This window comes from Coptis chinensis, chromosome 4, assembly GCF_015680905.1.
Source record: "Coptis chinensis isolate HL-2020 chromosome 4, ASM1568090v1, whole genome shotgun sequence".
Classification (NCBI taxonomy): Eukaryota; Viridiplantae; Streptophyta; class Magnoliopsida; order Ranunculales; family Ranunculaceae; genus Coptis; species Coptis chinensis.
The window spans coordinates 102,738,293-102,764,235 of record NC_141459.1 but is presented as its reverse complement, the minus strand read 5'-3'; the positions used below and the strand labels follow the sequence as shown (position 1 = coordinate 102,764,235).

General features: G+C 36.7%; 2 protein-coding genes across 5 annotated transcripts; both read right to left on the bottom strand.

Moving 5' to 3' along the window:
• Positions 1–6,823: 6,823 nt before the first annotated feature.
• LOC147506438 (Tetratricopeptide repeat (TPR)-like superfamily protein) lies at positions 6,824–12,782 on the bottom strand. Of its 4 annotated transcripts, none has more exons than XM_086558598.1 (8): positions 12,599–12,782; positions 10,921–11,133; positions 10,643–10,834; positions 10,079–10,279; positions 9,894–9,974; positions 8,280–8,376; positions 7,452–7,544; positions 6,824–7,348 (listed from the first exon to the last, which is right to left on the bottom strand). In XM_086558598.1, exons 1-8 carry the CDS (start codon positions 12,701–12,703, stop codon positions 7,275–7,277), a joined length of 1,056 nt encoding a protein of 351 aa, XP_086414724.1. In that variant the 5' UTR covers positions 12,704–12,782; the 3' UTR covers positions 6,824–7,274. The 4 variants fall into 4 exon arrangements, with proteins under 4 accessions (XP_086414724.1, XP_086414723.1, XP_086414721.1 ...); XM_086558597.1 differs by having other exon boundaries at positions 10,915–11,133; positions 12,599–12,771; XM_086558595.1 differs by having other exon boundaries at positions 8,244–8,376; positions 10,915–11,133; positions 12,599–12,763.
• A 1,021-nt stretch (positions 12,783–13,803) lies between these two features.
• On the bottom strand, positions 13,804–25,257 carry LOC147506437 (P-loop containing nucleoside triphosphate hydrolases superfamily protein). The gene is given in 17 exon segments (XM_086558594.1): positions 13,804–14,303; positions 14,414–14,492; positions 15,146–15,301; positions 16,589–16,654; positions 16,738–16,878; positions 18,660–18,764; positions 19,136–19,252; positions 19,362–19,484; positions 20,659–20,708; positions 20,711–20,759; positions 20,761–20,839; positions 22,445–22,827; positions 23,112–23,288; positions 23,969–24,163; positions 24,238–24,470; positions 24,694–24,909; positions 25,004–25,257. Coding segments are annotated over 17 exon segments (2,397 nt in total). The 5' UTR covers positions 25,179–25,257; the 3' UTR covers positions 13,804–14,250.
• Between the last annotated feature and the right edge of the window lie 686 nt (positions 25,258–25,943).

Genomic DNA, 25,943 nt, shown 5'->3' with positions numbered 1-25,943 from the left:
AATTATAGAAAGACTTATTTGCGATTTCTCGAGGTTTGTGAGTCGGATGTTGGAAATAAGGCTATTTTCCCACTCTTCTCAAGATATCTTCCAATGTAGTATTAATAGCAATGTAATTAGATGGGTCCAACTTCTCTCTTAACGACTTCTCAAATTCTTCTTCTGTGAAGGTTGATTTTCTGATTTCGGATAAGAATCATTAGCTTTCCTCTTATCAGATTTATGATGATTCTCCTCCTTATCTGCGTTACTCACCTCTGATACTTGTAACACAGGTTGAACCAAAGCTGATAGAACCCCTTCTTCCACTTGCACATCTTTCTCGGCTTTATCATACAGTTCCCTCAAAGTTTTGATATCCTTTCGAAGCAAATACTTGTGCATATCGGACGCCGGAATTAATCCAGTTTGAAAAGCCATTACCGCTATCATTTCTGCTTTGTCCAAATGTTCCACTAGTTGCGCTTCTGCCTTGAACCACGACAGGAAACCTTTAAGCGACTTTTCTTTCCTTGCTTGAGTTGGAACAACGCCGACACTTGCTTTGGTTTCACTCGCTGATGCCCATAATTGGTCAAAACCTTCTCTTCAATCTCCCTATAACCCCTGTTGTAAAGAATAAAACCACTTCAATGCCTTCCCTTTCAGGCTTGAAGATAAGGACTTATATAATAATGAATCCAAATATGTTGTTCCCTTGTATATCAAAAATTGATGCATGTATGCAAAGAGATGGTCCATCGGATCCGATGTTCCATCATACTCTTGGAAGTTTAAACTTTGGCGGAATAGGCATCAACTCAACACTTTGATGTATCGGATTTCTGCTGACATCATCCGCCAGTTTCCTTATCGAAGCTAAGGTTTTTTCAAAACTCTGATTTCCCAACTGCTTTTGGAGCATCTCTTGTATCATCTCTTTGGTGATGGATTGTGGTATCGGAATTTTCGATACTGGCGATACTTCTGCAACTTTTTCATTTCTTACTGATGCCTTTCCAGTATAATGACTACCTGATTTTGAACTACAATCCTCCCCTTCTTCCTCATGAAGATCTCTCACTGCATTACTTAAACCTCCTTTCTTCATCTCTTGATTCTCCTTCAGTAAAATAGCATTTTGTCTCCCTACTTCTTTCAATTTTTTCAGTACTTCCTGAAATGACATCTCAACATCGATATTTGTTTCCTGATGTCTCCTACTTCCTGAAGCTCTTGTGTTTCTTGTGTATGATTGATTATCGTTATCCATTCTTTTGTTATTTGCTCTCTTCTTGGGAGCCATTATAACCCAATTCTCACTTCTCTATCACCCTTCTTTCACTCAAACTGTATGAAAAACTCTGGATTCTGGATCATAGAAGAAGAAAACCTGAAATTCTCTTGTTCTCGATACACAGACGGCGCCAATGTGATTTCCCAGAATACCTTTCTTTGAATGTTCTTGGATCACACAATGTTGATAGATGAATGATAGATTGAATGGAATTGAATTAAAGATTTTTATTGATTCAGGAAAAGAAAGTTTACAATCGCTCTGGTTCTCTCTTTCTCTCTCCTATTTTTCTAGTTTTTCCCACAATGAATCGAATGAATCTATTTCTTCTTTCTCTGGTCTTTATATAGTCATCCCCGATTAGCCTTGCCCCAATCCGCTTTTGACACATGTCCTTTGTCTTCTTTTCTCTTTTCCCGTTTTATTCCTGCAAACATTTTAAACACCACCCCGAAATATATTGAAATATTGATTTTTATGTCGATATCTCAAGTTTCGAAATATCAGATAACATATTTGAGGGTGCAATATTTGCCCACTACAATAACAATGGCCAACATGGGGATAAAACAGATTATTAATTATAAATAACCAAATTAACAATTTAAACACTGATTTCACAATTAGCGAAATCACCGTTAAAGGCTTCTGGTGATGACTGATGAACAAACAATTTTTGATGAGGTGGTGATGGCAATGGGTTTGACATAATTTGATGTTTAACTAATCCACGGCCTTTTGAGATCCGAGCAAGGTCACCATGGCCCTATGGGTGATCCAATAATCAATTATGCATATAGTATTGGCGTTTTGCTGCAGGACTACTTTATTTAACCGAGACGAGGAGGCAAACGACGTCGCAAACTGAAGAAAAATAATAATAAACGAAAGAAACACTCCCCAAGTCCCCTAAACAATGAAAATGAGATCACATTCGAAGTCAAGGGCGACATCACCCTATTTTGGTTAGGCAATCAAGGACAAGGAAAACATTTTTAAACAACTTGATCTGGCAATTATTGGGTTGTGATTCCATGCATTTGTTCTCTAACCTCGACTGTTTAGTGGTATAATCTTATAATATAACAAGATGCATGTAACTTTGGGGAGAAACAGTCAAGATACACTCATCTTTGTCATAAAAGAACGAACAGCTGATTATCTTATCGGTACCAATATATCGGCATTTTTCGTCAATATCTACCGTACATCCATCGGGCCATCCCTGATGTTACTCAGTCCGTAACAATCAGAACAAGGCACCTTTGCATTTGGAGTTTACATGATATAGAAAATAGTATTGTCTATTTGTTGAAAGCTTTCTGAGTGACAACTGACAAGTTCAATTTTCATTTTAGAGAAACTAGTGATGGAGCTGATGTGCATTTTACGTCAGTAATATGTATTCAAAGTCTCGTGGTTTCTGGCTTTGTGAACAAGGCCGATGACCACAACACGCATACAGGTATTAATTGTATAAAGAGAAGATCTAACATGCATTTATGATATGTTCATATGCAGTCAAAATGGAACTTTAAATTGTCAAATATAATAGCAAACACTTATAGTCTAGATATCCTTTCCTATTCAAACTAATTTATCAAATTGTCAAAGGAAAAATAAATCTGGACTTCACGTCACATTCAAGTATTCAACAAGGCGAAAAAACAAAGTCCGTAGTATAGCTGCAAATATTAGAGCACGAGTACCTCACCGTACAAGAGAAATCAGTTCCAATGCTGAAAATATCAGCTCGACGCGTTCATGCAGACCATTCCATAGTGAGAATGGAGTATGATTAGCACCCAAATGTGATCAACATGTAACTTTTTGTATGTTGTGTTCAAACAATTAAATGTAAGAAAAAAAAACTCAGTACTTTTAGAAGTTAAATACAGGATGTTAAACAAGTCCAACCAATAAAACAGTACTTGTATAAATTAGTTTAGAGCTCTCAACCCCCTTAAAACTTTTGAATGCGAAGCTCTGTCTGTACAATATTAGCAAGTTGGTTTCTACATTTGTTTCTTCAACTTTCAAAGTGATTTAGAAAGCAAACCAACGCAGTTGAGAAGTGGAGAGAAAGGTTCCCGCTGAGAACGACGATTGTGATGGAAAACCAATCCTTAAAGTAAAGCCAACTCATGTTCCAGCCAACTAGACTGTGTCCTTTTGACGTTCAATTTGGCTGTCGCCACAAATTTTTTATGGCGGAGCTTTGAAATCGTTTTTTTCTCACTTTCCTGAGATTGGGACTTTTTATTGTCTTTCGGAAGGCCCATGGACGGGGCTACTTGCATGCCCATGGGTTTCAACTTTGGAGGTTTTTACTTTCGTGTTTCTTTGCGCAGCAGTGAGCACTGAGCAGCATCACCATTCACCAATGGTCCACTGTAACCATTTTTTACCATCAAATGAGTTATCAAACATTCACATTTGATGAATGGTGAGACTTTGTCAGGAGCATCTTCAATGATGATACCTGGATTTCAGAAACATTTGTCATCAATTGAATCACCAAGCATTTGATAATGGTGCATTTTCATTGTTTCAATCTAATTTTCAGCATCAAATAACGCGCCCACACAATTAACCGCGCAGCCTAAGCCCATAGTGTTTAACCGCTTGGTTTATCAGGCCTGAGCCCACACGCGACTTGATTAACCGCTTGGTTATCATACATTCATACATGACTTGAAGGTACGGATGACGGACAACCAAAAGCCCAATGCTACTTCAAGTAGTGAACAAATGGGCCCCCATCGCAAATATAACTCTGATTCCACAAAGAGGAAGAAGAAAAAGAAAAACAAGATGGCTGAAAAGTTACCAGGGCCTGGCTACGGGTCATATATGGATTTTAGTTTTAAGCTGAAATCAATGCAAAAGAATGAGGAAGTTCTACTGATGGATACGAGTATTCTATTTTTCTTTAGAAAACATATTTTATCCACATAAACAAAGTCAAAAAATCGTTAGGACATTTATAAGTTTTGGATTAGACTAATTGTTTTGTAAATATGATCTTCTAACTATTCTAAACATTATCACAAATAATTAAAAAAATCAAAAAAATTTAAATTTGCCAAATATAGTTAAGAATTTACAAATTTTGACTAATTGTAAACTGTTTATTTTCATTATTTTTTATACTATATTTGGCAAGTTTTAAAAAAAAATTATTTTTTTGATTATTTGTGATAATATTTAGAATAATTATAAAATCATATCTACAAAAAATTAACCTAATCCAAAACTTACAAATGCCCTAACGATTTTGAGTTTGTTTACGTCTTAAGATAAAATATGTCCCTAGAACCCTTCCCTTTTTTTTAACCTGAAGCAAAAAATTGGTCGATGTCTTGCGATTCATAAAAAAAATTGATCTAAAATTGACAGATTCGTGGCTCCTGGTGCGAGCCTTGTTTCATTATAATCTGGTACTTATGTTGGGAATGTTGTTAGCGTTGAAGGGGAAGAAGGACTGCCTCCAATAAATGACAGGTGAAAATCCTTTTAGATACTTTGAACTGTCATTTTATATTCACATTTATAACTTTAATTTGTACTAAGTAGTTTTTCTCTACTTTTACTGTGTTAGAGCATCTTTAGGAGTGATACCAACCTAGCATCAAACACCAAATTTCCAACAATTTAGTGTTTTTTCAATTTCAGGAGAGTCATGGCCTAAATTGGTACACCGATATCGATATTTCCGATATATATCCACCGAATATCGAACCCCTTTTTTTTCGAGATATATCGGAATTTCCGATATGAAAGTTTATATCGCCGATATAATCGATATTTCCGAGATAATCGATATACATCAGTTGACTTTTTGACCAATTGTTAATAATTTAATATTGAAATTTCGAAATATCCGAAATATCCGAGATATATCGGTGAGATATCCGATATTTTAGAAACTTTGGACTGGTCACAAAAAAAAAGATATCCGATATATCCGATATATCTCGGTTTTTGGGTACACCGATATATTAACCGATATCGAAATTTTGGGCCTTGAGGAGAGTCACGTGTTGATGAAAACACCAAAAAAATACCAAACCAAACACTAAATCGCCCAATATTTTGTTCTAGTTTTAGTGCTGTATCAAATCACTCACGCGGTTTTGCCAACACCGCGTGGGCTTGGACTAGATTGAGGACTTCAATCACGCGATTTTGCCAAAACCGCGCGAGAGATTGGAAAAGAAAAAAAATAAGAAAGCTGATTGTGCGGTTTTTGAAAAACCGCGTGGGCTTGGGCTTTTAAAATGGGCTTCACTGTCGCGGTGTTAGGAAAACCGCGTGGGCTATATGGCACGGTGTTAGGAAAACCGCGTGGGCTATATGGCACGGTGTTAGGAAAACCGCGTGGGCTATATGACGCGGTTTATCCAAAACCGCATCATTTGATGTCGAAAATTTGATGTACTCCTAAAGATGGTTGATGTTTTTTGGTTTGGTGTTTGGTTTGGTTCAAAATTTTGGTGTTTTTTGGTTACTCTCCTAAATATCTCCTAAATATGTTCTTTGGTTGTACACATAAACAAACACTTTTATTAGGCCTACAGATCCAATATGTGAAGGACGGATTTTCTTGTTAATCCATGATTAGGAAATGTTCCTTAACAGAGTTGTCTTGGTACTCTATGTAGGCCCAATATGGCTGGTGTTATCATCCGGTCATTATGGGATCTACTTGCAAACCGGGCCACTGCATGGTGAATCGTCTACTGTCGTGACTCAGACTAGGACTAGAGTAGGTCTTAAATTAGTTTCCTCCCAGTTTTCTGAATGAGCTTCTCCATCAATGTAAGCTCCTACTGTGGTACCTTTCCTCTTTGCCTTTCTATCTTTCTTTTCCTCCATGTTCGTGTAGAAATCTTGTATTGGTTATTTGTTTTGTGATCTGCTCATTTATTATTCCTAATGTCTTAAGATCATTGACTTAAAATCATCTGGAAATTCTTTGGAATTATGTAGGATACTAGGATTCATGTCTCGGTGCTTGGATAAATAGCCTTGTAAGTAAACATACAAACCATTTTACTGGATAAGCCCTGTGTTGACAAAATGCTTCAAGCTGGCACTATGGGTGACTTTTCAGCCATCTTGTTCAGAGGCCGCTTTACCCACGTCTTGTTAGGCCTCTTTTTGGTTTTTAGTCCCCAACACCCCGAAGGCCGCAACACGCATACACAGTTATAATAAAGAGAAGATCTAACATGCAATTATCAGATGTTCATATGTAGTCAAAAGGGAACTTCAAATTTTCAAATGCAAACAATAGCAAACGCTTCTAGATATCCTTTTCAAACTAATTTATCAAATTGTCAAAGGATCAATAAATCCAGACTTCACATATCTCATTCAAGTATTCAACAAGGTGAAAAAACAAAGTCAGAAGTATAGATGCAAATATTAGAGCAAGAGTACCTCACCGTACAAGAGAAAGCAGTTCCAATGCTGACAATATCAGCTCAACGCGTTCATACAGCCATTCCATAATGAGGATGGAATATGATTAGCACCCAAATGTGATCAAAATGTAATATTTGTATGTTGTGTTCAAACAATTAAATGTAAGGAAACAACTCTGTACTTCTAGAAGATAAATACAGGAAGACCAAATAATTTTGAAATTACATTACAAAGAATATGCAAACAATTTCAAGTAATAAAACAGTACATGTATAATTAATTAGTTTAGACTTTAGAGCTCTCAACCGGTCAACCCCCTTAAAATTTTTGAATGGGAAGCTCAGTTTGTAATTTTGCATAACATTAGCAAGTTGGTTTCTACATTTGCTTCTTCAACCTTAAAAGTGATTCAGAAAGCAAACCAACGCTATAGAGAAGTGGATGGCAATTGGTTCTCGCTGGGAATGACAGTTGTGATAGCAAACCAATAGTCAAGGTAAAGCCAATTTATGTTCCAGCCAACTCGATTGTATCCTTTTGATGTTCATGTTGACTGTCATACAAATTTTCATGGTGGAGGAACCCACTTTCCTGCTTTGAAATCTTTATAGAAGCTGGAGCGCTTTGAAACAACGTAAAATACTGCAGACATTGAGAAAGAGAGAAACTAAGGAAAGAGAAAATTTAAGAAATATACTAATCAGTAACTGCAGAACATGCAGCTAGTGCGTATAATATAATTGACCTGGGATTCTAGGGATAACAAAGTCTGGCTGTCTCAGGACATCACAGAGTATTTTCCTTTCGTCTACTTTGACCCATTTAGTAGGCAGGTTTCCTGAGGAAAAATAGTAAGTGGATGTTAGCAATGCCTGACACTGTATCTAACAGTAAGAATACAAATAAACATTTACCACAACAGAAGAAGGCATCGGAAATCTACTTTAAAAGAATAACAAACAGAATCCACCTGAACAATTGCCAAGGTCTCCCTATGATTGTTTTGCAGTTTACTAACCAAAATCACAGTACTAGAATTCTAGAATGTTAATTTCGGGCAGTGGGTCTCATAGAGCATGGTTTATTGCCTGATGTGGCCCCGAGGTTTCCCCCAAAAGGTTTTCTTAATTGAAATGGATTTTTGCTTCATCATGTAACTTCAAAAAAAGACTGAAAAGTAACAGAAACTGTACTTTTGAAATAAAATGTTGAACTAATTTCATCATTTTGATAGTTTATAAGCAATAATCAACTCAATTCTGAATAAATTGACTGGTTGCTGAGTTGCTCCGGTGGATTGAATAAGTTAAAAGTGTACAACTGAAAAAAATCATGATGCTGTAGAACCACAAAAATGAATAGTGGAACTTTTGATACGCTTCATCCAATTACAAGATGAAGCATAAGAGCTCGTGCAGCCTTTAGATTATATGCATTAATGCTTTTACTACAGTTAATTATTGGGAATTAGGATGGACAGTGCAATCTTTTATTAAAGCAGGTGTCTCTACATAAGAGGAAGTCTGTACGGCTGTACCTGCATAAACACCATGATTTGAGAACTCATTTGTACCTTTAATTTCATCATGACTGCTTTCTGCAAGAGAACCTGCAGTCCCCTCTAGAAGAAATTGAAGAACATCTGCCTTCGTTGAAGGAACTCCACCAGTCTGTTGAATCAAAATGAACAACAGATTCAGTGCCTATCTAAAGAGATAATCAATGTACAGAAGGAAAAAAGATCACTGCGTATCTAGAAACAAAGGAGTTTAAAAAAGAATAAAGAGTAATGTTATTATAGGAAAAAGTTAACAGCCAGAGAAGTATATGGTGTATCTTATACTGTTCCAGACAGTGTATACAACTAGAGAAGTCGCATACATTCAGAAAGGCAAAAATACTTGTTGCCCACATATCGGAAAATCTAACCCTCAATTGACGTTGCAAAGAATTGATCAAAGAGGACACCTATTAAATTTCAGTATTTCACATATATCCCCTGCTGCACTTGTTTATAGTTTCTCAAATGACATCTTCTTTAAGAGACCCTCCTGGCCCAACCCTAGACACTCTAGGATCCTTTTTCAAACCTGCTTTCTAACTGACTGTCGGTATATGATTGTGACACTATACCATCATCTAACTGATATAGGAAAACATTCACCTCACTGTACTGGACACTTCAATCATCTAATAGTATATGCCACATTAATCTACTGAAGTTTTGGTCCAATTATTGTCTACATGTTGAACTTTGTACTTAATTTCTTATCATTCAATCGCATATGCACAAAAGTTTCCAACAAAAGAAACAGAAAGAGTGATGCGGTGAATCAAGCAAGGAAAACTGGTTGAGAAAGACACTGTCTTTGTTCATATTAGTCAACGATAGCGTCTTGAAAGCATGTGGATTGCAGTGTGTGTGTAAGTCTGTACATGTGCGTCTGTGTGCTTTTTGTCGGTGTCGAAGGCAAGCAAAGCAATTGTGAGAGACTAGACTGAGATAATTTCTTGTGGAGTGTCACTGGTAAAGGACACAAACCATGAAAGACAGATGCGTGTCAAAGGTATGCAAGGTGATTGTGATGCTGTATGCTAATACTCACTCCAGATCCTCCAGCTCATTTGAAAAAGAACAGTGTATACAAAAATGAAGTTGGGATCTAATCCAGATTTATTATTTGTTTTCTTCCCAACAAGTGCAGATACCACAATCAAATAATTACCTGCTAACTCTAATTAAAGTAATAAGTATGTCTTGCTATTAAATAATCTTTAAAATCCTTTTTCTCCTACTAATTAGCGATAAAGGGGGACCTGATCAAAGAGGACTCGATTTTAGAATGTGGATTCAACCCTGACTATTAAGAAAACTGGGGCGCGACTGTAGTACTCGGTGGTTTACATAGTGTATTTGGTAAGTTTTCTTGGTTTTCCTCCCTGATCTCAAGGTTTCCATGTATATACTTGTATTCAGTGTGTGTTCTTGTTGATAATTTATTTACTTCTCATTTCCTTTTTCCCTTTTCTTCCTTCTTAATATGCATCTCAAGGATGAGGGTTATGGTACCCTTCAATAGACAACCTTACCACCTAAGTTGATGAGTACACCAAGCAATTAAACATATACTGCTTTGTAACCAAACACCAAAATAATAAATTCAGAGCCCAGGCGTGAGAGGCATACCTCATAGTACAACTCAACAGCATCGCGTGTGTAAGCATTTTCATTATCCCACGGTAAGGGTGGACAACCTTCTGAAAGCATGTTTGAAGCTAAGGACATCATTGAGAATCAATCACATTAAATTACTAATTTCAAAATTTAGAGTTAAGTAGAAAAAGTAACAAGAACGGCATAGGAAAGGATATCATATCAAGATGAAATGAGAATGTTTCAGTCTCGCAGAAGTCTTCAATAATGTCACTGGACATAACCTCCGCATAAAGGAGCAGAACAGGCCAATGAAGAATATTGTTTACATCTAGTATTGGTTTTTTCAACCCAGTAAGTTCTTGATACATTGCTCTCCCAAGTTTCAACCCTCTATCCTCAATTGCAGAGGCAAGATCCTGCATGTAGTTAATAAGAAAATGACATAATCCATGAGACTCAAAAAGCAATCATATAAAGAGAAGACATTCATAATAGTAGTGTTCCGTTTTTTTTAACCTCAGCTAAGATGACCCTTTCCAATAAGATATTAAGGACCAGCATCTAGCGAGAAAAACCTAGCAAAGCTATTCAAGCAACAATCAATCACACATGAAGTACTATAGTCGCTTGTGTACCAGAAAACTAAAATACAGCTAAGCACAAAGACTAGCAGTATGCATTGAAAACAATTATTTTACTATGCATAAGATGCAGTTATTGTAGTATATCTTCAATGAAACATATACAACAAACTACATTTAACTATCCTAATCTCTAACCTTAGATGCAACCAGAGCCTTTGCAGCTTGAGCGTCACGGTTCTCACGTTGTGATTGTCGTAAACTTATTTGCTTCAACAGCTTCTTGAGTTCATCGTTATCCAGGGACTGCTCTATTCCAGCTTGGCAAAACGATGTTGCTTCAGTTAACAAATCTAAAGACAAGGCAGCTTTAGCAGCTCTATAGTGTGCCTAAAGAAAGATAAACATCCATCAGAAAACCAACTCTACAGTTCTATATAACACATTCAGAACAAAATGTCTGTACCTACAGCAACCTTAAAATTTGATGGAGACAACTTAATTGCCTCTTCCGCATCCGTAAGAGCGCGCCTTGAATTCCCAAGAAGAAGATTAACATGGGCACGATTTGCAAAGAGAACTGACGTATCAGACTCGCTTAATGCCTTTTGATTAATTGCCCTAGTGTAGCAATCAATAGCATCTGAATAATGCTTTTTACCCTTCTTCACATACTGGTTGCCTTGTTCCTGCATTACTCGTTAGCGTAACAAGTTTAGTTAATGCATACCAAAATGAACGGTTAGTACACCTTCGTCATCCATCTCAATCATATTAACTGAAATAAACAATCAATTCGTGTAAAGAAAACTAAAATACCCCTTGAGTCCATTTGATGTCAATCAACAGTTAGGATCAATGCCCAAAACAAAAGCCGTTTCTACGACTACACTCTTGAAAGAGTGAACATTGGCAGCCAAGACACTTCTTCCCTCACAGGGACGGAGTCAGGATACTAAGCCAGGGGTGCGAGATTATGTGCACACCCCACCCCACAAATCATTTTTGCCAGAAGGTCTAAACAATAAAGACCAACAAAATTATGCATTTATTTCAATTTACAAAACTAGAGTGCGTTGACTACTAAAAATTAAATATGAGTCTATAACAATTCAACAAATTGTTAACTTCCTATAATGTTATAAGTTTATATAATCATACTATCATGTAGAGAAAACTATAAATGATTAACATTGAAAGTAAAAAATTATCTTGTTTTGTTTTTTGTTTTTTTTTAACACGTGAAAATTTTATTGATAATGATAACGAGTTTTATAAATAATTAGGACAAGCATGCAACAAACTGCACCATAAGTCCTTTCTGAATTTATTTTTTGTTCCTTTTTGAATTTGTTTTTTGTTTTTTTTTTCGGTTGAGATCTAATTAAGAATTGAGAGTAAAAGAAAGGTGGAAGAGCTTACGGGTTTGTTATGGGTGATTAGAATTATAAAAACTGACCGGTTGGGATTTAGGCTTTAGGCTTTAGTTTTGTTTTAGTCTCATTAACCCATCAAACATTTAAAGACACATTTGTCTCTCTTTAATGGTTTTGGACTCAAAATAAATGATAAATTATAATTTTGTAAAAGCAAAAAGAGAAGTAAAAAAAAAACGTTGGTTTATTGGAATGTTTTTTATTAGTTTTTTTTTTCATACTATTTTTTTGTTGATTATATTCTCATTATAGTTGTGAAATTTTTTGGGATGCGGTAGTGGAAGTTTGCTAAAATAATTGGAGGTGCGAGTCGTTATAGTTTAAAGATTTTGGGGGGTGCGAGTAGTTATAGTTTAAAGATTTTTTTAGGCAATTAGTTATGTGGAAATAGAGCTGGATGCGAGCACACACACCCTCTATATCCATCTATGTTCCACCAGCCAAACCAATTATAAACAAGTGCAATTGAAAAATTGGTAAATCAGTATTATAATTTATAAGTCACTTGAGCTGTTGATCATTGAGAACACATAGAAATAGTAACTGAGTCTGATATCAGTTGGGTTTTTTTTTTTTTTTGAGACCACTCAAACTCAGTTTATAAAGAGAGTGTTTTACAGAAAAAGCAGGATTAGTTAGATATGATACACCAAAAAAAAAGTTCAAATACTATTCATACTTGATTAAAGAAAATAGGCAGCTATAAAAAAGAACAGACCTTAAGTTCATGGGCACCAGACACTTTAAGGGCTTCAATGGCATCAAGGTCTGCTCTTTCACTTTCGTTTAACGCCTCTGAACCTCCTCCCATCATCAGCGCCATCTTCTTTTCTCTCTTCTTCTTTTCTCTAGAAAACTGTTTACTCAAATACTGTTATTGACACCCGATACTTTCCGATTATTCGGTACCGTCTTCCGAAACTGATTGCAAAGTATAAAAAGCCCAAGGCCCAGACGAAAAAGAGCCCAATAAAACTTTAGTTGGGCCTGTTTCCTCTTAATTAACGTTCATGCTTTCGATTCATTTGTCGCGGCTGGCCAACGGCCAACCCAACCTGCATGAGTTGCAAATCCACATAGCAAGTCCAATGGAGAGCAGTTAAATTTGACTGTTAAAAAGGTGCCACATAGGCTTTTTAGCTTGTCTAATCAAATTTGGCACCTCAAAATCGAAAAACCAATCCAATCGTCTTTTCTGTTTTGAAGTGCTAAATAATATGGACGGTATAGTTTTTGCCGTCCGTCCATTATTTTATAACTTAAGTTGAATTTTTTTTGGACGGCCAACACAGTTTCTGCTATCAGTCGAAATTTAACACACGGACGGTAGAAACTATGCCATTCGAACTTATTATATCTAGCGAAGGTCTTAATTTTGGCTGGATTTTTAACTCCTTCCAAATTTAAGATCTTTTTAGCAGTCCCATTAGAATGATATTTTTATAGTTGGGGTGCTATATTTGCCTTTAGCAGCACATATAGCTGGACTTGCTCTCAAACGGTACAGACACCACCCAAATTTATCCTCTTATATATCGTTGTATGTTATGGCACGAAATAGATGTGTTTAAAACTCTTCAGTGCTTTGTATCTACTTGGATGTATTTGCAGCAGATGTTTGTGCAATTACCGGAATCAATCTTCAAAGTACGGTCCATTTTTTTCCCAATGACAGCTCAGGACACACTGTTATAGGACACACAAATGCGATAAATAAAAAAGATGCGTTAACCTAAATTCCACTGGCAGAGGACCAAGATTATGAAAATGCTCCAGCAAAGTAATTTCCAAGATTACTATAAGATAAGGCTCGAACAACACCTTCTACTAGAATGGCAGACATTCTAAAACGAATTAGCTCAATTGAGTATGCTCAAAATTGAGAATTCCTTCACATCCATCCTTGCTTTTGTTGATAATATGTAAGAGAAAGCTTTTCTACAGTATGGGCATAAACACTACATTACAAAATACAAACTGTTCCCAACCTATAAGGTTGCTCAAGGTTTAAACAGACCGAGTTCAAAATACAAAAGAACTCCATTCGTAGTCTTCCATATATTGTCGAATACAAAACGATCTTACCCACCAAGAGAAAGGCCAAAATTGGTGGTGGAAAAGATAGTTTTCTTTCTTTCTTTCTTTCTTTTTTACCTTTTTTCATCCGTTACTGTTCTATCTACCCATTCTTTTCCTTTCCTCTCCTTCATTTTCTTTTTCCACTAATTTTTTCACAGAAGGCTTGTGAGAAGCTTTGTGACCATAATTAAAATTATTGAAAATAATAAGTCCCATAATGGTGACATCAGACCATAACAACATAACTAGCATAAAACAAAAAAGAATGGTTCCGACTTTTCTATTTGCAAATCAACTGTTCCTTCCCAGTGCTTTCTTCGTGTTTCTCCTTTTATCACGCAAATCTGGCAAAAGGTAATGGCTTGTTACTATATATTTCATATGTATATTTGCATGCATGCCGTAATGTAAGAAAAGAAACCAAAGCTGGAATGTGTACTGGAAATAGAATTACTTATTTTCTCTTCTTTTCTTTTTCTTCTCAAATTAACTGCAATCCGCTTATCGGGATTCTCTTTCAAATCCATGCGAACCTGATACATATAGAATAGAATAAGATCAAAAACCAACACCCAAAACTGTTCAAGATGCAAAGCCTAACGCAAGTATAGGTAGCAGTAAATGAGACAAAAATCCGCATTTAGAAAGTAAAATATGTAGCAACATTTTAAATATTGACAACATATACTGGTATACTACATTAATCAGACCACCAGACGGTAGATACTAACAACTTAACAAATGAATTGGCAGACACAAGTAGCAAACGTTTTTGAGATACTGGATTCAGTAAACCATTACATGCACTTTCCGTAAAGCACCACATAGTAATTAGTAAATCATGGGATAAAATGGAAAATCAGTGTCACTACACCAATTAGATGACAAAGTGAAGATACCACCGTTATCCTTTCGGTATTAGCTAACTCTTAAAGGCACATCCACATTCTTTTTACTGTTTTCCAGTATGCAACTATGCATTATTGACCAAATATGTGCTGTGACTGAACATAATTCCCATTATAACTAGTAAAGCTTAAGGTCTGTTTTCATAACAAGACAGCATACCCCATTGGCCTCTTTCAAATTGCAATGTTGTGCTACTGCTAATACCAAGGGTTTTGGCCCCTGCATAAGCAAGTGAACAAAAAATATTTGGTACAAGAACAAAGATTTTAAGACATACCTCATCTCCAGCATTACGAAGTGCCTGCAAAGGCTCAACACAGTTCTGACCAATAACAACAAATTTGCTTCTTTTGCTTTCTCCAGAAGTGTTGTTGCCAGCTCTCTCCCTCGCTAATTCTTCAAATTGATTTTGAAGAAAGGGTGATACACCAGACTGAAAAACATGAAGCAAATCAATACTCAATCGATCACATTCTGAAGAACTGAAGTAAATCCCCCAGAATTTGTTGGAGAAAAAGAATCTATACTGTAAGATCAACACTTCTATTCCAGTACTAAAACATAAGCATCAGAAAATGTACTGCCAATGTGTATGATATATAAAATCCTTTTGGTAAATAAATAAACCAATTAATACAAAGAGATAAGTTTGTTCATTATAATCCTGATAAAATAGTATGAATCAAAAGCATTACAAAAATTGAACGTCATATCAGGAGAGGCTGAGTTGGTCTTGATTCCAGAACACCAGAAGCCATCTCAGCCAATTCCAAACCCACTATGTTCAGATCTAAATGTACTCGGCAGCAGCTAAATAGCTCCAATGAAAAGAGGGGCGTAGCAGTACAAATTGAACTTGACACCCCAATGGCAACTATAACTAGCTCTGAAGTGGCAAGTTCCATCTATTTGTCATATTGTCATAACACGCCCGAATGGTCGAGCTATCCCCATCAAAAGTTATTATCCGTATCATACATTCATGGTAGGACCCAAGCATCACGATTATAGAAACAATGGTAGGACCCATGTATTATTGACTATAAAAATGACTAGACCATTGAGAACAAATTTATAGCTCTAGCTTTTAGACCCGCCTTTTCCATTTGATATTTTGATAGCCTAGGTGGAAAGTCATTTTTTACTAGACCATTGGAGAAGCTTAGGTGCAGAAGAAATTATGGAAGGTTTACCGGAAAAACTTTAAAAAGTAGAAGAAATTATGTCAAGTGTTGAATATGTGCATCATGTTATTTACTCCAACCAGAATATAGCAAAAGATCAGTATCTCAAGTGAAAATAGGAGAACCATAAAATTCCGACATCCCGGTTCTTTATCCTCAATTAAATGGTCTAGCAAAGCCCACATAAAAGGACGCGTAACTAACTACTGGGAATGCATTTACATCCTTACTGCCCATAATTACTGATGCACAACTAAACATGATTATGGTTATGGTTGTGTACGAATTGGACAACGATCATCAGGTGCATTCCTAATGATGCCAAAAGTGAGGTTGGGCCATGTAAGTCTGAATCAAACTGCGGATAATATAACACAGCGTGGGATGACGGAGACATGCACAACAACAATATGATTACCCGATTAGTGCACTATGGTCATAATTAACAGAGGAAACAGCAACAAACTATTCGTCACTCTACCATTAGTAACAGAGGAAGCGGGCACCAAAAAAAGAAAGAGAAAATAAGAGATTACCCCAGCCAAGAAGCGATGGGAAAATGTTCTAGGTCGCAAAGGGCTTGAAAGCAGTGAATTCAACTCCTGAAACGGCGAAAACCCAAGAAAAATAATTAAACAAGATTCATGAAAAAGGAGCATTCCGGTGATATTAGAACTCTAAGTACCTGTTGCAATTTCTGCAAATGTAAAGAGCTTTTCTTCTTCCGCTTGTGGTTGTTAACATTTTCTTCCTCACTGTCATTGTCATCTATGTCCAACTCTACCGCTTCAGCATTTCGCTCAAACCAGCTCTTTTGAGCCTTCTCCTGTTAAGTCAGAACATTGTTAAAGATTAATACCAGCGTACCACCAATTCTATGAGTAACTTTCACTTTACAAAATTACATAGTATTCACTAACTATTTTTTTTTCGCATAACACTGTATCATTCATTAAAGCAAGAGTACATCAGGGTTGTTATTATAACAATTTTTTATTATTATTATTTTTTTGATTGGCAAGCTGGGTGTTAAGAGGTCCCTTAGCCTTTTTCATTAATAATCAAAATATATTTACTTTCTGGCTTACTCTTTCCCTGTTACATCCTCAAAGACTATTTTCGGAATCGCTTATTAAACTGCACCTGAGTTTTGGACTTTTGGCATATCAATGGCGGAAAAGGGGTGCGAGTGGGAAAGGGTCCAAGTATTATCTAACAAGTAACACTTATCCCAAACAGCAATTGAAACTGAAACAAGTTCCAACCACCCACTGAAGTTTACCTAATTGCACCGGTGTCAACCGGGTATAATACTGGTAATGGTACAGGATACGCTTCAGATACAGCTGAAATGTATCGCCAACCATGAATAATACTGTGAACTCCTACCTACTTTGTTGCTAACTCGTTACATGGACACACCATATTTTGAAAATAATCCGTGTCCGACACGGACACAAATAGGACACATTGCATGTGATATATCTCAATTTTTCATATATCGCTGTGTCAAACACTTTGTATACGACGTATCCGTGTCGGATACGGATACGGACACGGACGCACATATCCGTGTCAATGTAACTTAATTGCTAACTAATAATCACACCATCACCTTATTTTCGAAATCATATTAAATTGTCATTTTTTCTAGATATATGTTATTTATATTCCAGTTATCTGTACCCATATCCTTACCCATATCCTATATTTTCAAAAGTTCCATATCGTACCGTGTGGCCGAGTCGGTACCAGTATGGCAGTACCCGTATCTGTATCCGTGCATCATAACTAGATGAGGTAGCAGCTGCTTACGAGTCCTTTTTTTCTCCTCAATGCACTTCTAAAGAAGATATGTCCAATTTCGTGTTTGTTTACTCAAACTTCCAAAAGAAAATAGATTTGTTTCTACAAGGCACATGCATTTCACTCAGTTTTAAAATCGTTTACGTCAAACCAAAGTCCCCACTGATTCAAAACTGGATTAACCACTTTGTCCAGATCTATCTTTAAGTTGATTAGAATCGATAAGCTGCCAAGCTGTCAATTAGATTTAAAATGCCCAGTTCGCCGTTCGCCGTTCGCCTTGCCAGATTTATCATCACTGGTGAAAATATCCCACCAACAATACTAAACGAAAGAGAGAATATAAACATCACACAGGAGTTCACTCCCAGCACTTTCTATATTCATCAGTGACAGAAAAGCTGTTATGTTTGATAGGTCTTTGATGCCAATGTCCACTTTCTAACTTCGTGAAATTATTAGCAAGATATTCTGAAGAGAGCCCAGGTGCTCTGCAACCTACAGCTCGACCTGCCATGCCTTAACAAGACCTCAGTGGTGGTTGACTTCAGAGTGTCTGAAGCTAAGTATTCGGCACCCACAACCCACAACTTTGCTATATCTATAAATTTGGAAGGATGTAAAATTTTACAATGTCATGCATTTTCAGAGCATAGATTTTCTTGGTTTTTCAGTACCAAGCACATCATTAAACTGAGGCAAATGACCAGCGAGCAAATAATAAAATCCCATATTAGAAATTAAAAAGATGCATACAGCCTCCAAAAACTGTACTCTGTGAAGCAAATAAAATCTATTTACCTGTGAATCCTTCCGCAATATCTTGTCTATTTGACGTGCCAAAGATAATCGTTTTGTAATTTCTGGCATTAATGACATATCTAAAGGAAAACGCTGAAGACTTTCCTGTTTATATACAAGAAACAACCATTACGATTGTGCAAGGTACTAACATCTACTTAGAATAAAAACCAAAACAATTATAAAAAAAATAAAAATAAAAAAATAACTGCAGGCCTGCCGCGTGCAGACTACTGCATATTGGCAAAGAGACTAAGGAAAACAAACCAGGGAATTTGTGCTAATTCCCTGCTCGTACATAGCCTCTCAAGATTTTCCATATTTTAAACGTAAAACCGCGAGAGGCTTTTTACGAGGATTGTAGCACTGGTTAGAAAATCCAACATATGCAGTCTTGTCAATTATGAATACTACGTTCATATGCATGGTTGTGACTTAAACCAAGGGTAACCAAGTAATTTCCAAAAAAAACCCACCTTAGAAAATGACTTGCACAAGGAGGTAAACTTTGACCTGTCACTTGGAGAAATTAGTGCAATGCAGCAGCCATCACTAGAGGCTCTAGCAGTTCTTCCACTTCTATGAACATAGACCTGTGATAAATAATAATAATGATGATGACAATGTTCAGGAAAGGTTGAAAAACAATCAAGGAACAGTTGCAGAAAAATCAAACCAGCTAATACCAGATTAAACTCTTACTTCTGCTGAATGTGGAAGTTGATAGTGAACAACAGTTCGAACACCTGGAATGTCAAGGCCCCTTGCAGCAACATCAGTAGCAACTAGCACAGCATGCTCATTTGCGCGGAAACGGTCAATTGCCTGGCAAAATATTAGAAAAAAAACACTCAATAATAGGTTACGGACACTAGAGATAGGAAGCAAATAAAATACCATTAGTAGAAAGAGGGATGACATATTAAGTGCGGAAACTATGTAGTGATGCACCATGTGCCGCATTAACTTCTACTGATCAAACAAGAGAATCAGAATGAGTACATGACTTGTTACAAACACCGAATAATCTGCTTAGGTAGAGTATAATTCTGTGCAAACCTATTAAGTCACTGGCTCAGGCGCCATGGTTGAGTCTAGAGCTTATGCTCATAACCAAAAATAATGCACAAGATAGAGCTTGGCACGAGCTCAACTTCAAAGCATACGAACGAAGCCAAAGGATAATGAATCTCGGCTTGGCTCGCTCAAATACCAGCCCTACTCATCGCCTAAAATGCTACCTGGCCCTGGGCTCCTAGGCACTCATGCGCCAAGATCATCTAAATACCGCCTAGATTGAGGCTCTCAAGCAACACCCTTTATTGACTGGACAAGAGTTTCACTAAAACTTTAGTTTCGCTCTGAGGATTAATTTTGAGAATACCGATCATCATTCGTCGAAAAATAGAAAACAAAAAACAAGGTTTTCAAATATCACATTACTTTTTGGTCAAAATAATTTCTTTACAATGATATATGCCATCAGCTGTTAGATTGCAAACATACCGAGGAATATCAAGCCTTCTAAGAAGCAATTATGTTAACTATATGAGTGGTTAAATCCTAGTAGACCAAGTTCATCAAAATAGAAAAAGACATTGATAGTGGTGCAAAATTGAAGGAAACCACTAGCAAATATGAATTATGAGGAATACCAACTACACTTGCATCTCTTTCTTTCTTTTTCTTTCTTTTTATAAATAGAACTTTACTCCTTAAACGGTTAACCCATTGAAATTCCTTTTTCCCAGTAAAGGTGAGAATCAAACCTAAGACCTTGGGCCCAAACTCGCAAGGCTTTGACCAGTAGGGCAGTAAGCCACTCAACCACTGCCCTTCTTCATGACCAATTACATTTACATCTTAAGATTCGCTGACATGACCAAACTTATAATATGTAGTAAACAACAATGATAAGATCCACCAGGGAGAGACAGCTATATATGCATTGGAATGGAGACGGACGGAAAGAGAGATCAAACTTGAAGTGAGGACACACCTTTAAGCGTGATCGCTGTTGCATTTGAGCATGAAGTGTCCAGATATTGGCGCAAGGATCGTAAAAATGGATGAAATATGACGTAAGGCAGCTATAGGCGATGCAGAAAACTATTGTTCGGCCTTGCCCATGAACAGTTAAAAGATAATACAAATATGAATCTTTATCCTCTTCCCTGCACCTGTAGTACTGCATATGTTAGCAGTACACAAAGGAATACTGGAAAGCTAAGAAAATAGGAACTTGAATTTAACAATTAAACAAACCAAAAAACATGAACTTGATATATTTCAAATATGAAGGGCCACAAGCATGAACTTTTCTACAGTTATGGGATTGGGATTAGGATTTAATTGCGTAATTGAGAAACAACCTTTGAATGTCATCTAAGAGTTCATTTTTTTTTTCTTTTTAAATATTTAGAACAGAAAAGTTAGATAAAATATTCTAAGGAATCCCTAAGGTAGCAACTTATCCAAATTAAGAATAATTTCTCACCATTCGGACAAAATCTCTAAGTTCATGGGTGTTTTTCACTATTTTGACAATACTTTTTCAAGTTGCATATGACATCCTTAAATTAGTGTAGGGAGACAAAATTGTGGTCACACTAGTCCAGTAGTAACTTAGTCGCTGTGACGGACGTCAAAATTAGGCTGATCCTTGAAAATATAGAATGGTCAAGAAGAAATCACTGAACAATTCCTCTTGTTGTTTTTGTGGTTATGCCAATGAAAACTCAAAGCACCTCTCTTTGTCTGTTCTTACACTAAGAAGGTTTGGGCAGGTGTCAGGCGAAGCTAGGGTCTGGCAATGTAGTGTTGAACTCAAACCAAGAGTGGTATTACATTATTGATATAGAGATTATGAAGGTGTTGGTGTGTGCAACAGTGTATGCAATACGGATAGAAAGACATGCTAAAAGGTGTAACGCAAGTCTATGGACTGCATCCTTGCTCTAGAAGAACATTCTGCTAGACATGAGAGAGTACCTCCAAAGCCAGAAGAACAGAGTGCAAGATTCATTGAGCAGTAAGAACTTCTCAACAACTTAGGTTTACACACTGAGTTTGAGAGCCGAGTCATTACCCAATGTAAGTGGAACAAGCCTGAAGAAGGCACTGTCCAATTCAATACTACTGATGGTTCTGGAACTCCTACTAACGCAGGCTATGGAGGTATGATTAGGGACTATGAAGGAGATGTCCTTCTACCTCTTCAGGTAGCAACAGTACAAGTGTGTTCTCTTTCAAGAGCTGAGAGCCCTTGAAGCAGGACTGGATGGTTGCCTAAAGATTCAGTGTAATGAGATGGATATGTTCAGATTAATGAGATTAAATGCTAGCATCCCCCCCCCCCCCACACACACACACATGTGGTACTGTTCTAGCACAGACAATCTATTAGAATCAAAGTAGTTTCCTATTGTAATATCCACCATGCTTTCAGAGAAACTAACAGGGCAGCTCAAGCTTTCTATATTGTAGATGATTGTGTCCCCTTCCAGTAAATGATTGTTTACAATGTATAGTGGAGGAGGATGCATTATTTATGAACGATTTCATAAATACAGGTTAGCGCTTAACCCTTTTAATTTCTTCAAACAAAAAAAGGAGATCCTTGAAAATATAAGCAAATAAGTGATTTAACTAATATTAGTATTGGAGAAGAATTCGAACTTAGTTGTCGGAGTTAGAGAGGCCAAGAAGGTGGAGAAACTGTTGAGGAATGAACTATTTTGGCATTTTTAGAGAACAATTGACAAAATTAAAGCAGAAGTACGTACTCAATTAATGACTCCTCAAGCTTATTCGCCATAATTGAAGCATTTGTCAAATCAATTATGGCAGCATCAGCTCTCATTCCTGCTCTCGTAGAAAGTGTTTCCAAAGAACTCATCCTCCCGTCGTCCTTGGACTTAATGGATCCACGCTTCAGCTTTTTACGGAAGTCAGCAGATAGTGCTATGGTCGCCGAAAACACAAATGTTTGCCTTTTCTTTCGTTGTAAGCTTGAAACAGTTACACAATTCTGTGTCATTTGAGAATCCCCTTCACTTGAACCACTAGACATAGGAAGCATGTCAATAATAGACTGCAGCTCTTGAAAATGTCCATTCTCTATCATTCGATCAGCCTCATCAAGCACGAAGAAAGAAAGTGAGTGTAACTGCATGATGAAAGAAATTTAGTCAAAACAAAAAACTTTTCCACATCAGATACCTTGCAGAATAGTGGTAACTGCAAAGTATGCAAATACGCGCGCTTGAAAACACACACACACACACAATATAATAATAATAAAATTAAATTATGTTAAATTAAAAGTAAAGTCTAAAACAATTTTAGGGTCAAGATGACTTATATGACATTGTCATTCAATAGTAACCAAAGCAACGAAGTAAAATTCACTTAGGACTTCACAAGTTTAATATGCAAACAGATATTACTAACCTCGGCAAGATGCTCATCTCCCCCGGACATAAGCTCCCACAACCTCCCTGGAGTTCCAACAATGATCTCAGGCCTGTATTTTAATAACCTCTCCTGCTTTTCGCTCGACATTCCACCAACAATAGAAATAACCCTGATATTGGTGAATTTGGCTGCTTCCTTGAGATGATCAGCAACCTGCAGAATAAAACCAGATAACATAATGTTACTAGCTCACAACAGCGATAGCTAGGAAACAAACCAAAGGTAAGTTGCATGCATTTAATGTCAACTCATAGAAAGTATATCTAGAAGTAGTGTCAGGAAGCCTCCTTAAAATACTTCGCTTGATCCATATCAGAGTTTTGGTTTCAAATTCATCACATTTCCTCAGTGTTCTAATAATCAGTCTAGGCAGTGCCCTGCCTCGGCCTAAATTGGTTAAAAAAACAACGGGCAGATTACTCAGTTCCCAAACACTAGACGGCTCATATGTTTCTTTTTGAAAAATGTCCCTGACCAAAAAATAAAGGCCCAAGAAGGCTTAAGATTGGAATATGTAGCTTTTAGAATAAATAAATCCCAAAATCAATTAAAAAGAAAAAGTCCACTATAAGAGGTTAAAAGAACAAAGCAGTGTGTTTCACTCCAGACCTCTCAAAATATATAGTATTTTTAGAACATTGCATTTCCCATATAAAAGTTTAGGGCTATTGGGGTTACACAGTCCGACCTAGCACATTGGTCATATTCACATACATAATGGGATAATAATCATTTCACTTCAATAGGAAATACAGTTGAAAATATCCTATAACCAACAAAAACACACTATTGAAGGGAGATAGTAAAGCAACATTTGGAGCATTTAAGTGTACCTGAATTGCAAGCTCCCTTGTAGGAGTTACAATAAGAGCTCGAAGAGGATTTTCATGAACAACATTCTCATCTCCATTTCCTTTCTCTGATAACGATTTTGCATCTTTTCTCGCTCTTCAAGTAGACGGCTGCAATATGGGCAGACCAAAAGCAAGTGTTTTCCCGGATCCAGTCTCAGCAGCACCAATGACATCCTATGTATATAATTTGCGATTAGTTTTCACAATTCAGCTACAAATTCAACCCAATAAAAAAATCACAAAACAACCTTTCCTTGATGGGCAGCAGCAGGAACACAAGCTTTCTGTATGGGTGTAGGCTCCTTGAACCCAAGGCTGTATATCGATTTCATGAGCAAAGGATGGAGCCTCATTTCATTCCACGCATAAAACTCAGTTTCGTCAATATCTACTTCTCCTTCAACAACCTCACTAACATCCTTCACCTCTTCAATAGAAGATACACAAGGCAAACTTGAATTTGTTGCTCCTGCTCCCTCTTCTAAAATACATAAAAAGCAAACATCAACAAAACAACATTTCCAAACAAGCTTTATTTAATCAATTCCCTGGACTTCTAATCTTTCTATGTATGGTGTCAAAAGAATGAACAATCCACAGTGTACATTTGGATCATTGGTGCTATTTCATTGTTAGGTTTTCATCTTTCTATGTGCCATTTTGAATCAAACCGACAATTAAGCCAATTCCCAAAGAAAACTAACCCGGAGTTTTCTTCTTCTTCTTCTTAATCTTCTTCTTCTTATTCTTCTTAGCATTGTTTTTCTTCTCTTCATTTGGAACATCATCTAAAGTATCACTAGAACCGACATTCAAATCCGCCTCGCATTTCTTCCGCTTCTTCGACTCCTCCTCCTCCTCCTCCTCGGGGAAAACAAGTCCATAATCACACTCATCAATCTCCTCAAGCGAAAGAAACCCTGAATTCCAAAAATGAAAAAGCTAAGATTTACTAAAACCAACAAAAAAAAAAAAGATAAAACGAATAAAAAAAAAAAAAAAAAAAGCAGTTACCTCCTTCAGCTCCAACGAATTGAGGTGCAAATGGATCATCTTCTGTATCGTTGGGTAAAGATGAGTTCCATTTGAGTGAATTTAACCGTTCGGATTCTGATTGCTTAAATTTTTTAGCTTTGTTTGAACGTTGTTGAATTTGCGAAGAAGAAGAAGAAGGTTTCTTCTCAGCCATGTGCCCTTTTAAGATGAGTACTCAATTTTTAATGGTTGGCAGGGTTTAGGGTTTAGCAAAGAGTGATGTAGTACTGTAGTAGAAAAAAAAAATCGAAATAAATCGACAAACATGACGAAATATCGAAGAAATTTTGTTTGACCAAAAACTCTTATATATCTATATCTATATCTATATCTTAATAATAATAGGGTAATTTTGACTTAACCCCCCACAGATGAGTAGCGGTTTGACTAAACCCTCCATTTTTAAAATCATTTGAGTTTGCCCTCCCCCCCAACAATTTTGTGTGTAATGTGAGGCGTTGGTATTTTAGCTATTGACCATTTTACCCTTATGAAACATTGCCCCCCACATTAACACGTTAAACCTAGCTTTGCGAAAACCCTCCAAACATTGCCATTATTTAATTCTTGCACTCTCTCTCTCGTATTTTACATAATGGCCATTTTGCCCTTATGTTGGGTTTCCCGCCACATTACGTAATTCCCATTTGGAAAAACCACCCAAATATTGCCCTAATCTCTCTCTCTCTCTCTCTCTCTCTCTCGATCTCTGTATGTGGAGATTGTTGGTAACTCCCGTTCTCGTTTATCTACATTTAATTTAGTTTTGTTTAAACAGATTACATTTATTCCTTCATGATCGGACCAACACGCATGAAAGATGATGGAATGTTCCTATCTATTGACTTGATGTCTAAACTCTAGTCCTCTTATGCCTCCATAGACCATGATAGAGTAGATCCAGTTGGATTGTGATTTA

Coding starts and splice junctions, on each gene's coding strand:
- LOC147506438 (XM_086558595.1), bottom strand. CDS start 12,703: ATGGCGCTGATGATGGGAGGAGGTTCAGAGGCGTTAAACGAAAGTGAA. Junction 10,280..10,642: donor AGGCTCTGGTTGCATCTAAG/GTTAGAGATTAG, acceptor AACTACATGCAG/GATCTTGCCTCTGCAATTGA. Junction 7,545..8,243: donor AAATCATGGTGTTTATGCAG/GTACAGCCGTAC, acceptor ATTTTTCCTCAG/GAAACCTGCCTACTAAATGG.